The 15248-nt window shown below is 27.6% G+C and overlaps 1 protein-coding gene across 1 annotated transcript; it reads right to left on the bottom strand.

Annotated features, from left to right (window-relative positions):
• Positions 1 to 1688: 1688 nt before the first annotated feature.
• On the bottom strand, positions 1689 to 2166 carry OCT59_007231 (uncharacterized protein; the record flags this gene model as incomplete). The annotated part of the gene is made up of 4 exons (XM_025325967.1): positions 1689 to 1724; positions 1807 to 1853; positions 1934 to 1976; positions 2080 to 2166. The coding sequence occupies 4 exons, from the start codon at positions 2164 to 2166 to the stop codon at positions 1689 to 1691; spliced, it is 213 nt and encodes a 70-aa protein (XP_025178623.1).
• Between the last annotated feature and the right edge of the window lie 13082 nt (positions 2167 to 15248).

The following is a 15248-nucleotide window of genomic DNA, read 5'->3' as shown; positions in this document are numbered from 1 at the left end:
AAATAGGAGACCGGAACCTGCCTTTTGGTTTCTTGTACGGTTATACCTACGAAAAGTAAAAAAATGAACGTTAGAATTAGTAATGTTTATTAAATAAAATAATAAAAAAAAATTGAAGATTTTACCTTCGATATAGAAGTTCTTTCAGCTTCCTTTACCTAAAAAAAAGAATAACGAACGTTAGTAAACGTTCATTTAAATAAAAAGAAAAAAAATTTGAAGGTTAAATTTACCTTCGATATAGGAGCCCAAAACTCGTTTTTGGATTCCTTTACCTAAAAAAAAAGGAAATACAAACATTGTAAACGTTCGTCAATAAAGTTAAAAAAAATATATATATTTTTTTTTGAAGGTTTTACCTTCGATATGGAAGTTTGGCTGTGACACGCCGCCCATAGGCACAGGTCGAACAGATGTCATTGTCGCAAAATTTGCCTGGAATTTTTCTGGCAAATTGAGAATTATCCCAGTAAATTGGGGTAAATTGTGTTACAATTTTGGGATAATGGAGGTCTTACAATTTGGCAAATTTTGTCAAAATGGCGGAATTCCTACAGAATTCCTAATTCAAATGTTGAGAAATTTTTCAGTAAATTATCATTAAATTGTGGGAAATTTTAGGCAAATCTTTAGTAATGATATGCAAACGAAGTGCAAATTGTAGTGAATTTAGTTAAATTTTTAGTAATTTTATGCAAACGTAATGTAAATTGTGGTGAATTTAGTTAAATTTTTAGAAATGTTATGTAAACGAAGTGCAAATTGTAGTGAATTTAGTTAAATTTTTAGTAATGTTATGTAAACGAAGTGCAAATTGTGGTGAATTTAGTTAAATTTTTAGTAATTTTATGTAAACGTAATGCAAATTGTGATGAATTTAGTTAAATTTTTAGTAATGCTATGCAAACGAAATGCAAATTGTGGTGAATTTTGTTAAATTTTTAGTAATTTTATGTAAATGTAATGCAAATTGTGGTGAATTTAGTTAAATTTTTAGTAATTTTATGCAAATGAAGTGCAAATTGTGGTGAATTTAGGTAAATTTTTAGTAATGTTATGCAAACGTAATGCAAATTGGGTAAATTTTAGGTAAATTTTTAGTAATGCTATGTAAATGTAATGTAAATTATTGTGAATTTAGGTAAATTTTTAGTAATGTTATGCAAACGTAATGCAAATTGTGGTAAATTGTAGTGTATTTTTAGTAATGTTATGTAAATTGTTGAAAATTTAGGTGAATTTTTCAGCAATGTTGTGCAAACGTAATGCAAATTGTGGAAAATTGTGGCATTTTTTTGGTAAATTTTAGCTAAATTTTTGAATAATTTAATGAAATTTAGGATAATTTCAGACAATTGAGTAAAAATGTTTTACCGATTTTGGACAATTGAGTGTAAACGGTATAAATGCAACATTTTCAGAGACAATTTAGTGAAATTTTGCAATAATTTCAGATAATTGAGTGAAATTTTGTAATAATTTCGGACAATTGAGCGAAATTTAGTAATAATTTTAAACAATTTAGTGTAAACGCCATGACAATTTAAATCACTGGTTTAATAATTTCACATAATTTATTATAATATTATTTATTAATAAATGCACAATTATTATTATTTAACGATAATCAATATTCATCAAATATCCAATGATCTATGGATAATCTGCACCTCTAATTCATTCATGTATCAAATGTCCGATGCTGAAGTAGAAGCCAGTGAAAACTTAAAAAAGAAAAAAAAATGAAACATTAATATACGTTTCATTGAAAAAAATCAAAATAAAAAACATTTCAAAGTTATATACCTTCGAAATGTTAAATTCCATACATTCAAGAACAAGAACCACCAAACCTAAGAAAAAAAAAATGAAACGTTAATATACGTTTCATTGAAAAATAAAAATAAAAAAAGTATTTCAAAGTATAATATACCTTCGAAATATTGAACTCCGGTATGTCCAAGGAGCCATCGAATCTAAAAAAAAAGAAAAAATAAACGAAACGTTAATAAACATTTCGTTAAAAAAGAAAATAAAAAACAAACATTTCGAAGGTATAACAAACATTTTGAAGTATACCTTCGAAATGTTCACCCGCTCCATTTCGGTTTTTCCTTTCTCTTTCCCCTTTCTCTTTCCCCTTTTGTCTTCACCTTTCCCTTTCATTTTTCCGTTCCTTTAACCTACAAAAAAAAAAAATAAATAAATGAAACTTTAAACAATGTTTTGTTACATAACAAAAATCCAATAATTTCGAAGTTCTAATACCTTCGAAATGTTGAAACGGCACCCTGGAACCTAAAAAATGAAAACCGAAACGTTAGTAAATGTTTCATTGTAAATAAAACAAATAAACTTCGAAGGTTCTTATATTTACCTTCAAAATTCTTCCGTACAGAAGGCGACCAGAAAATCAACTACAAAAATAAAGATAAACGAAATGTTAGTAAACGTTTACTAACGTTTCGTTAAACAAAAAAAAAACAAAATTGATTCGAAGGTAAATATTTACCTTCGAAATCTCATCCTGGAGGCGAAGCCGTGGATCTATAAAAAAAAAACTGAAACGTTAGTTAACGTTTCGTAGAAAAAATTATTAACAAAAAAAAACAAAAATATTACCTTTCACCCAAAAATTTCATCCAGCGTTCCTACAAAAAGAAGAAAAAAAACGTTAGTTAACGTTTCTTAAAAAAAATAAATAAAAATAAAGTTTCGCAACACAATGTTGCAAAACTTACCAGTTCATTTCGAAATTTATCATCCAAACGTCCGGAATCTAAAAAAAGGAAAAAAAGAAACATTTAGTATCGTTTCTTTAAAAAAAAATTAATAAAATAAAGTTTCGCAACACACGCTGCGAAACTTACCGGCTCGTTTTGAATTTCACTATCCAAACGTCCAGAACCTACAAAAAATAAAAAAAAAGAAACGTTAGTTAACGTTTCTTAAAAAAAAACAATAAAATTCAAGTTTCGCAACACAATGTTGCAAAACTTACCTTCGTTTCGAAATTCATCATCCAAACGTCTGGAATCTAAAAAAAGGAAAAAAAGAAACGTTAGTATCATTTCTTTAAAAAAAAAATTAATAAAATAAAGTTTCGCAACACAATGTTGCGAAACTTACCAGTTCATTTCGAAATTTATCATCCAAACGTCCAGAATCTAAAAAAAGGAAAAAAAGAAACATTAGTATCATTTCTTTAAAAAAAAAATTAATAAAATAAAGTTTCGCAACACATGTTGCGAAACTTACTGGCTCGTTTCGAATTTCACTATCCAAACGTCCAGAACCTACAAAAAATAAAAAAAAGAAACGTTAGTTAACGTTTCTTAAAAAAAAAATAATAAAATTTAAGTTTCGCAACAATTCGTTGCAAAACTTACCGGTTCGTTTCAAAATACATTATCCAAACGTCCGGCGTTCCTACAAAAAGAAAAAGGAAACTTAGAAACGTTTCCTTACAAAAAAAATTAAAAAAAATTTTTTTTTAAAAAAAAAGTTTCGAAGCGAAATGCTTCGAAACTTACCTTTCAGTTTCTCGTTTCCCAAAGTCAAAACACCAAAAAATCTATAAAAAAAAAAGAAAGAAAACGTCAGTATGTTTCTTAAAAAGAATTTAGAAAAAAAGTTTCGAGGCGAATGCCTCGAAACTTACCATTTCGTTTTCCTAAGTCGAGTACGCCAAAAAAATCTATAAAAAAAAAGAATTATTGAAAACGTTAGTAATGTTTCCTAAATTAAATATTTTTTAAAAAGCAAACGCCTCGAAACTTACCGTTTCGTTTTTCCAAGTTGAATACGACGAAAAGACCTATAAAAAAAGAAGATATAGGAAACGTTAGAAACGTTTCCTAAAAAATAAAAAAATATTAAAGTTTCGAATCAAACGATTCAAAACTTACCCTTTTGTTTTTCTGAAAGGAAATTTCTGATATTTCTAATTTACGATAAAAGGGGAAGGGAAGGGAAAAAAAAGAACGAAAAGGAAAAGTGGAAAGGGAAAGTTAAAAATGAAAGAGAAAAGGACGAAAAGGGAGGAAGAACAAAAGGGAAAGGGAAAAATGAAACGAAAAAGGGAGGGGGAGAACGAAAGGGAAAGGGGAAAGGAAAGGTGAGAAAGAAATATCGAAAGAAAGGGGACGTGAGAAAAAAAAATTAAGTTTTTGCTAAAAATGCTTAATTTTTTTTCGCTATAGGCGCAGCTGAAGCTGCGCCTGCTGCAGTAATTATTAGTAATATCACGTGATACACGTGATATATATTTTTGTATAAATAGGGGCATTTTCCCCGAAAAAATTTTTTTTTTTTTTATTATAATTTTTTTGATAGATGTATATATATACTTATATATATACATATATATATATCTATCTAATAACTTTACGAAAAGCCCTCCTCTGTAAACAGGTAGAGGCCATAAAGTACCTATAGGGGGAGAGCCATTGCTGCTCCCTCCGCCTGTTTATAGTGACAAAAAGAGGGAGTTTTCAGTAGTAAGGTTTCGTATAAATTAAACAACACATCGTGTTGATACATTGTTAATATTAACAATGTGAATTTAATGTTAAATAATGCGTTAGAATATAAATATTATAAATTTAATAATGTCCGTAATTTTACAAATAAATAAAAATTATCTAATGTAATTAAGTGTAATGCTACGTTATCCTGTATAATTGTAGTATTTTTTTTGTGTTTTTTAGTGCAATTCTGCGTTTTTTAGTGCAATTCCGCATTTTCTAGCATAATGTTACATTTTCCAGTATAACGCGAAATTTTCTAAAAAATATGATAATTGTGGTACTTTTTAGTGTACAGTCAACTCTCTTTATAGTCACACATTTGGGACAGTCCATATTTGGTGATTATAAAGAGATGTGACTATATAAAAAATTTCTTATATTTGTATATCATAATTCCGGCCAAAAATTAACATAATTTTAGTTAGAATTATACTTAAAACTTTATTGTATCGTAACTTCGCCAATATTAATCGTAGAGAGATGATCTTACCGCCATTCGATTCGTCTTGATGAGACGGTTCTAATGGTATAAAATACGTCGAAATCCAATCACTAGATTAATTTCCGAAATTAAAAAAATATTAATGGTTTTTGTGTAATAACTCTGCCAATATTGATTCTAGAAAGACGATCTTACTACCATTCGATTCGTCTTGATGAGACGAATCTAATGGTATAAGATACATCGAAATCCAATCACTAGATCAATTTCCGAAATTAAAAAATATTAAATGGTTTTTAAGTAATAACTCCATCAATATTGATCACCGAGAGATGAGCTTACCACCATTCGATTCGTCTCGATGAGGCGATTCCAACGAGCTATAAATCGTCTTTCCACAATCACTAGGTACCGAGAAATCTAGCAAAATGTTAAATGGCGCAGTAAACGTAAATCAAGAAATATTATAATGCCGATGTTTAACATTTTGTTGAATAACTCGTCAGCCAGTGATCGGAAAAGGATAAAACTACCACCATTCGATTCGTCTCAGTGAGACGATTCTAACAAGCTATGATACATCTTTGTACGATTATTAGATGCCAAGTTATTTAATATATTCTTTATATAACTGTGATTATAAACGGTTCTTTTTAATATAAGATTTTTGAGGATAGGTGTGATAGTGACTATAGATAGATTGTGACTATATAGGATAGATTTTAATAATAAAGTGTTTTGAACATTCAACTGGTGTGACTATATAGTAGAATGTGACTATAACGGGAGTGACTATAGAGGGAGTTGACTGTAATGCTACATTGTCTAGTGTAATTACAGTATTTTTTAGTGTAATGCTATATAATCTAGTATAGTGCTACATTTTTTAGTGTAATTTAATGTAATGTGGAATTTTCCAAAAAATGTGATAATTGTGATGCTTTTTAGTGTAATTTGGTGAAATGCTACATTTTCCAGTGTAATGCCATATTATTGAGCATTTTCAAAAAAAAATGTAACATTTTAACATTCTGACAAAAATGAAACATTTGGCCAAAAAAACGTAAAATTTGCTGAAAATATGCAACATTTGACAGAAAATATAGAATTTTCATAAAAAAATACACCATTTGCCAGAAAATCGGAATATTTGACAAAATTTGATTTTAATTGACAATGTTACAACAATTTTATGAAATGTTGTTACAATAATATCACATTGAAGATAAAATGTGGCATTTTCATAAAAATGCACCATTTGAAAGAAAATTGGAACATTTGACAAAAAAAAAGCAAAATTTAATTTTAATTGACAATGTTATAACAATTTTATGAAATGTTATTACATTTGAGATAAAATGTGGAATTTTCATAAAAATGCACCATTTGTAAGAAAATTGGAACATTTGACAAAAAAAAAGCAAAATTTGATTTTAATGACAATGTTATAACAATGTTATGAAATGTTACAAAATGTTACATTTGAGATATAATGTAGTATTTTCCCAAATTTTCATAAAATTTGCTAAATCAGACAATGTTGTAACAATGCTATTTCAAAAAATTGCTCGGCGTAATGCAGCATTTTCCACAATTTCCCACCATTTTCCAGAAAAATGTGGAATTTGCATTTTTTGAATTTTGGACAATGGTGCTCTTTCGACCTGTGAGGATATTAAAATAAATATCGTATGTTACCACCGACATGTTGAGTTCGAATAATATCTATGCTTGGTTTGAAATAAAATAAAAATTAATTACAAAAATTACAAAACATTATTTTCTTACCAAAATATTATTTTTATTTATTTTTTTTTTTAAAATTGAACTTCAAACTCGAACTGCAGAATTTCCTATTGAAATCCACTTGTATTTATACATTTTAAGAAAAATATTTCTAATATGACTATCTTTTTTCTAATAAAAATTAAGAAAATAAAAGATCTATTATCATATGACTATCTTGTTAAACTAAACTAAACTATAAATATAATTTTATCGGCTAATTATTTACCCGTCAGTTAATTATTTATTCTTATTCTATTTTATTGTATTTTCGGTTATTACACAGCTTGTCTTTCGGCTTCCTTTAACTAAAAAAAAAGATGAAACGTTAGTTAACGTTCGTCAATATAAATTAATTTTAAAAAAAATTGATTTTTTTTTTGAAGGTTTGTTTCACCATTGATATAGGAGCCTGAAACTCAGTTTCGGCTTCCTTTATCTAAAAAAATAAGATGAAACGTTAGTTAACGTTCGTCAATAAAGTTAATAAAACAAAATATTTTTTTTTCGAAGGTTTTACCTTCAAAGTAAAGTCCAGAGCCATTTTTGGCGTCAGGACCTATAAAATACAAAAACGAACGTAATTAACGTTCGTTAAAGTTAAAATATAAAAAAAAAAATATTTCAAAGATTTTTACCTTTGAATAAACGTCCGGAGCCGTTCTTTGGCGCTTAGGACCTAAAAACATAAAAATAAACGTTAGTGATATTCGTTAAAATTAAATATAAAAAAAAAATTTGAAGGTTTTTTTACCTTCAAAAATGAAGTCTGGAGCCGTACTTCAGCATTCAGGACCTAAAAAATAAAAATATTTACTGAAGTTTCAACTCCAACTTTCAAAATAAAGTCCAGAGCTGTACTTTGGCATTCAGAACTTAATAAACAAACGTTAACAATGTTCGTTAATAAAATTAATAAGAATAACATTTTTTTCGAAGGTAACTTTCAAAATGGGAGTCCTGGACTTGAAACAAAAAGAAAAATACAAATTTCGAAGGTTACCTTTAAAAATGGAGAGTCTGGAATATACCTTTGGTGTTCTGGACTAATAAAATGAACATTTGCTAACATTTGTTAAATAATATTAATAAAAAAAATTTGAAGGAATAAATAGCTTCGAAATGGAGTACTTCTGCTTACGAAGTAAAATGTTTTTTATGAAAGTAGGAGATAATGGAGTCTGATGTCTTTTTAGTCCAATATGCATGTTGCAGATTATGTGCCGAATGTTGGACGAATTTGCCCGAACCTCGTAAATAAATTTTTTTTAAAAAAAAAAATTTTTCTGACAAGCTTCGAAGCTTAATAATAAAAATTTTAACAAATTTTTTTTCTTTGGAATCTTTAACAGATTATTTCTTTAAAAAGTATTATAGAAAAATTATTTATTTAAAGTCATAAAATTTTTTCTTTGAAGGGTGATAGAAAAAATTATTTTGTAAAATTTAAAAAGTGTTGTAGAAAAAATTATTTCTTTAAAGTCTTGTAAATTTTTTTCTTTAAAGAGTATCATAAAAAAATTATTTAAGTAATAAATCAAGTTTTAATCAAAGTTTAAAAGTTAATCAAAGTTTAAGTGTTAAAAGTGTTAAGAGTTAATTGTGTGATGAAATCGCAAATCAAATTGATATTCTGACATAAAAAAAAGCTGAAATCTGCAAAATTGCAGACTTCTGCATAAATTCACATAAAAAAAAGCTGAAATCTGCAAAATTGCAGATTATTGCAAAATTTTGTAAAAATTAAAAAGCAGAGATCTGCAAAATTGCAGACTTTTGCATAAATTCACATAAAAAATGCAGAGATCTGCTAATTTTACAGATCTCTGCAGTTCTGCATCTTAAAAAATTTTCTGATAAAGGTTTTGGCGTTTTCTTTTAATTTTATTATGTAAAAACGCCAGAACTATAGATTCTGGCATTTTCTTTTAATTTTTTTTTATGTAAAAACGCTGAAACTAAAGTTCTGGTATTTTTTTTCAATTTTTTTTTATGTAAAAATGCCAGAATTATAGGTTCCAGCATTTTCTTTTAATTTTTTTTTAATTAAAACGCTAGAACTATAAGTTCCGGCGTTTTCTTTTAATTTTTTTTTATGTAAAATAATTTTTTTTTTATTAATAATAAATAGAAATATATTTTTTTTAGTAGTAATTATATTTTATTAAAAAAAAAATAGTTTTTTTTGCAGACATTCTGCAAATCTGCAAATATCGCAAAGTACTGCAAATATTTCACAATTGAATTGCGGTACTTGCGATATTTGCGGATTTGCAGAATATTTGCAAATTTGCAAATAATTGCAGATTTGCAGATTTGCAGATTTTTAGATTTAAAAATCCGCAATATTCCACAATACTGTAAATCGCAATTATTCCATAATTACATATTTGTGACATCATCCTTAATTATCTGTACTAACCGATTTTCTCCTCTTGGTAACATAACTGATAAACTTAACTCTCAGCTTAATACTACCCTGCACTATAATACTGTTGGAAAATATCTCCATAATGAGGGTCTTGAAAGTTATATTACATACAAAAAACCTTATTTAACTGATAGGCATTGAAAAAATTAGTTGAGATGGCGTAAAGAAAAAAAAAACTGGGGAGAAGAGTGGAAAAGTGTGGTGTGGTAAGACCCTGGACAATTATATATAATATGGGAAGAAAAAATGAAGAAATTTACCCCAAAAAATTTCAGAATTTATACCCACTTTTATATATACTACATTGAAAAAATTCAAAATTTACCTAAAATTTTACCATTATCTGTTATATGAAGAATCAGCATATAAAAAGAAAAAAAAGATTTTTTTTACAATAATAATTAGAATATTGAGAAAACCTCTATTACGAATAAATATATATATAGTTTATTGATCAGATTTTAGTATATGTAATATCACAAAATTTATAATAAAGTTATTATATAACAAAGTTAATGTGATTAGTTTGAAAAAAATGACTCAAATTTGAATTGTTTTATTAATTACTTATTTATATTTTAATTGGTTACATTTCAATAAAAATTTTTTTTTTTACCAAAAAAAAATAAAAAAAATAAAGTTGCTAAAATTTTTGTAGTATTGCTCTAATGATAAATACTATTTAAAAAATAAATCTGCATAGCTAAAGCTCCGAACGGTTCGGGCTAAACCGGGGAACCGATCCGAAACCGGCTCAAAATTCGGTTCAGTTCAGTTCAGGTATTAGAACCGAAAAACCGGAGGTTCGTTCGGTTTAATCTGATTTTTATAAAAATGTGAAAAATCGAATAGCCGACCATCTAGTGATCGTATAAAGTCGAGCCATATATCAATGGAATCGTCTTGACGAGACGCATCGAATGGTGGTACGATCATGTCTCTAGCATCGATAGATCACATGTTAGCCTACGCTAAATGATTTATCAATAATTGGAATTAGCAAGCTATCTATCAATGCTAGAGATATGATCTTAGCATCATTCGACGCATCTCAGTGAGACGAATCCAATGAATATAAATTCGTCCATATACGACCACTGGATGGCGAATAATATCAAGTTTCGCATTTTTTTAAAATTTTCAAGCGTTAAAAATTAAAAATTCTGATACATGAATTTATTCGTTGTCCAATAGTCGTACAAATATGAAATAGGACTCATTGGATTCGTCTCGATGAGATGAGTCGAATGGTGGTGAGATCATGTCTCTAGCATTAATAGATCGTAAGTTAATTCACGCTAAATAATTTATAAAAAATTGGCATTAGCAAGCTATCTATCGATGCTAGAGACGTGATCTTACCACCATTCGACTCGTCTCATCGAGACAAATCCAATGAGTCCTATTTCATATCTGTACGACCATTGGACAACGAATAAATTCATGTATCAGAATTTTTAATTTTTAACGCTTGAAAATTTTAAAAAAATGCGAAACTTGATATTATTCGCCATCCAGTGGTCATACACGAACGAATTTATATTCATTGGATTCGTCTCACTGAGGCGCGTCGAATGGTGCTAAGATCATGTCTCTAGCACCGATAGATAGCTTGCTAATTCCAATTATTGATAAATCATTTAGCGTGGGTTAACGTGTGATCTATCGATGCTAGAGACATGATCTTACCACCATTCGACGCGTCTCGTCGAGACGAATCCAATGATATATGGTTCGACTTTATATGATCACTAGATGGCCGGCTATTCGATTTTTCGCATTTTTATAAAAATCAGATTAAACCGAACCGAACTGCCAGTTTTTCGGTTCAGTTCTTACGGATTTCGGCTCTAATCTGAACCGTCTATAATCCGGACCAAACCGACCCGTTTGGAGCTTTATGCATAGCCTTATAAATTAAAAAATAAAAATTATAGTAAATTCATGTAGTAAAAAATATACTATTTGGGTTTTGTGCTAGGAAAATAAGGGTTAGAGATATTTTTTACCAAAATTGAGATTTTTTGTGCATCTGAATCTGTGACATATGAGAATCATTTGGTGCAAATTTTATAGCATATTATCTTATTATCAAAATTAGTAAATCGAAGTTTAAAAATCATCAATTTTTTGTGTAACAATCAGCCATAAAATCTAAAAATAGATTTGGAAATGATCGACATACATTTTTTTTGAAAAATCGAAGTACCGTAATTCATTACCTATCGATCATACAAAGACAGATAATAGCTTATTAGACTTATCTCATCATAATACATCTAATATTAATCAATTCAGCATTGATAGGTAGTTATTTCAATTGATCAATAGGTAGTAAATTAATTTTTTAAGGAATTTATAACTTTAAATTAGTAATTTCTTTTTTTATTTAAGAAAAATAATAAAAAATACAAATATATCAAAGATAATAAACATTTTTGTATGGATCTTCTATATGTTGACGAATTTTTTGATATAAATATTTTTTTCTTTCTTCAGATATATGCATAACATCCAAAATATCTAATTTTTCATTTATATTAAAATTATTATCATCACGTAAAAGCTTATGGCAAATTTCAACACCACTAGAATTTTCAGAACAATAAACTTTTCCTAAATCTTCTAATAAATTACTAAAACGAAAATGATGATATTTTGTTATATGGGGTAAATTTATAAAATTATTTTTTGAAAAAAAATTTTGAAAATCAAACCACTTCCATCCAATTCCACCATTATACCTAAGTCCTTCATTACCTTTTGATGAATTATTTACAATATCTTCAATATCATCTACAGTATTAACTTTTTGATTTCGATAAGTTTTTTTTATATGTCCAAAAAATGAATCACAAATGAATTTTGTATGACCTGGTATCATAAAGTTAATTGTTATATTATTATACCAACCTAACATACTCAACTAAGACCAAAAAAAAAGTGATAAATTGTTTTTATTTTGTGCGATACAATTATCACATGTAATATGTAAATCTTTTTTTCCATCTTTAGCAAATGTTTTAATTGCTTGATAAACCATATTTAATGTTGTATTAGCCCCTTTTGACACACCTTTAGGAAATTCATCTTCCGTAATAACAAAATTTATTTGTCTATTTTCTCCACCTTCGGTTTTGCAAACACCAAATAAATGAATAGCATAGGCTGTTTTAAAAAAAATTGATCCAACTTGCTGTGGTGAATATGGAATTGATACATTTTGTGCCCAATCATAACAAATATGTGCTATAGATAAATCCTGTTTGCTTTTTTCGATATTATCATTATAATGTTTTCGTTCAAGATCTGCTGCTTTATGGTGTTCTTCATATTGATCTTTTATAATATTGTATTTATCAATATCACTTTTCGCTGCTTGCATTTTTGCTTTGAATTCTACACACTTTTCACAAAGATCAGATGCAGAAGGTTGGAATTTGAGATTAGGTATTAATTCGTGCCAAAGTCTACGAAATGTAGAATAAGAAATGATAGTTTCACTTTCATCATGTTCAAGATAAAAATCTTCTTTGTATTTCTTATATATTGAAGTATAATTTTCACCAGTTGGAAGATATATAAAATTTCCAGAATCATTACGATGTCTCATAGGAGATGGTAAACCATAAATAGTTCCATATTGTACTAAATATTCTTTAACAGAAGATGTTATATTGAAATCAACAAAGACTTTAGAATTTCGCCTTGAAACACGTCCAGTATTGCCATGAAGTACGCTCAATTAATCCATTTTCTTGAAGATGAGTTTGTAAAGTTAAAAGTTTATAATCATTTAAATTGCATAATTTCATATAGGCAGGTTTACAAAGTGGTAAAGATATATTAAAGCTATATCGGTATGAATGACGTGATTTTTTATCTTTTTCGTTTTTTTCATCTTTTTCATTTGAAATTTCAAAGACCATTAATTGGCTTTTTATATGAAGTTCAAATTCATGTTTTTCTAATGCTTTTAATTCCAAGTGTCTTTCAAAAAAATGCTTAAATCCTACTTTTTCAAAACAGGTTCTTAGATCTTTTTTATTAGAAGAATTTCGGCAAGTACAGTTTGTAGAATCTTTAAAAAATGTCATTAAATCATGTACCACATCAAGTACCATTTCATTTTCCTCATATTCTTCTAATCCTAACTCGATAAAATTATAAACAGGCGTTGCGGAACTCATTGAAATTGTGATAAATTTTATTAAAAAAGAAACCAAAAAAATTTCGTTAAAAAATAAAAAATATCTGTAAAATAAATATTTTTATTAAAATAAACTCTAAAAGTAAAAGTAAAAACAAAAAAATAAAAAAAAGTAATCCTTTTTATTAAAAAAAATAGAAAGAGCTTAAAAAAGAAAGAATTTCCATAAGGATTCGGAGTATTATGCTTCATAAAGTATTTCCTTTCCTTTTTCACGGGCTGTTTCATGAGATAAACAAATTTTCATTAAAATAAACCCCCCCAAAAAATAAAAAGTAATGATGTTTTATTATATGGAATATTATACTCCCATAAGTAAAGATGTACCTGTATTTCTTTCCTCTTTTTATAAAAAACTTCTGAAGTGGAACGCCAGCACCGTTCCCACAATAACCTATTCTGGAAAGTTTAGACTTTTAGAGGTCCAGCCTATAAAAAAAGTAGAATGTTAGTACCATTTCTATAATAAAAAAAAAAACAAAAAAAAAAAGAAATATACCGTTCCAATAAAAAAGGAGGCCATTCGAAAAGCTCTGAAAGTCTATAAACCTATAAAAAAAAGAAATAATAGTTAATAATAATGAAAGAAAGCAAAAAAATAAATGAACAAACACAAAAAATGACGCAACACCTACCAAAAATTTTTTGGTTTAGGTTCAAGTCGTCCAAGCCATTAAAGAAAAAAAAATTAGTGTAACAATGTTTCGGAAGGTTAAATTGATAGCAAAATTCTCTGTAATACAAAACTAAATCATGTGATGTAGATCATCATACCTAAAATTAGAACCATTTTTTATTGGCAAAAAATGCCTGGATTGTATAACGCTATTGTTTATCATTGTTTATCTCAAATTATACTGCGCCTTTCGTACCTCGATTTTCCTAGCACAGAACCCATTTATACTATTCAAAAAATTTACTTTTGTTGTTACTCAAAATTTCTTCTTTCAATCAGATCTTTAGCTTTCATGATGGCTATGATTTAAACCATTTACCATCAGAAGTAATCTTAAACGAGTTATTTCCTATTCAACTTGTACCTACATTAAACTTCTATATAAGCAAAAACAAAAAAAAATTGGTAGTCTACTTAAATTAACCATTTCGAAGTGCTGCTATAAAAAATAAAAATAATATTGGTGTTAATATTGCTATCCATAAAGTATTATAAATATAAAATAAAAATGACTTACCGGTATAGTTTCAAACCGGTCAAGACTCCATTTCCAGTTTCCAAGGAGTCCATTCTAAAAGAAATAAAAAAAAAACGTTAATAAACATCCTTAATAAAAAATAAAAATAAATAAAACTTACTGGTAAATTTCAAGCCGTCTATTTCCTAGTTTCCAAGGAATCACCTAAAAAAAAGAAAAAAAAAAAACACTTTAATAAAAAAAATTTTTTTTTGATCTGCAATTATGTAATTGAATTGCACTACAAGCATTAATTGCGATAAATTGGATAATTATGGTATTGCAGAATTGCAGATTTTTAGACTTCAAAATCTGCAATATATATCTGCAATACTGCGGACACACTTTTATAATGTAGTATACGATATTAAAATGTGAAATTTACCCCAATTATAATACAGTCAACTCCCTTTATAGTCACTCCTGTTATAGTCACATTCTACTATATAGTCACACCAGTCGAATGTTCAAAACACTTTATTATTAAAATCTATCCTATATAGTTACAATCTATCTATAGTCACTATCACACCTATCCTCAAAAATCTTATATTAAAAAAAACCATTTATAATCACAGTTATATAAAAAATATATTAAATAACTTGGCATCTAATAATCATACAAAGATGTACCATAGCTTGTTAGAATCATCTCACT

Source organism: Rhizophagus irregularis, chromosome 15, assembly GCF_026210795.1.
Source record: "Rhizophagus irregularis chromosome 15, complete sequence".
NCBI classification, from domain to species: Eukaryota; Fungi; Glomeromycota; class Glomeromycetes; order Glomerales; family Glomeraceae; genus Rhizophagus; species Rhizophagus irregularis.
The sequence above is the reverse complement of the archived record's forward strand: the minus strand, read 5'-3'. Positions and strand labels throughout refer to the sequence as shown.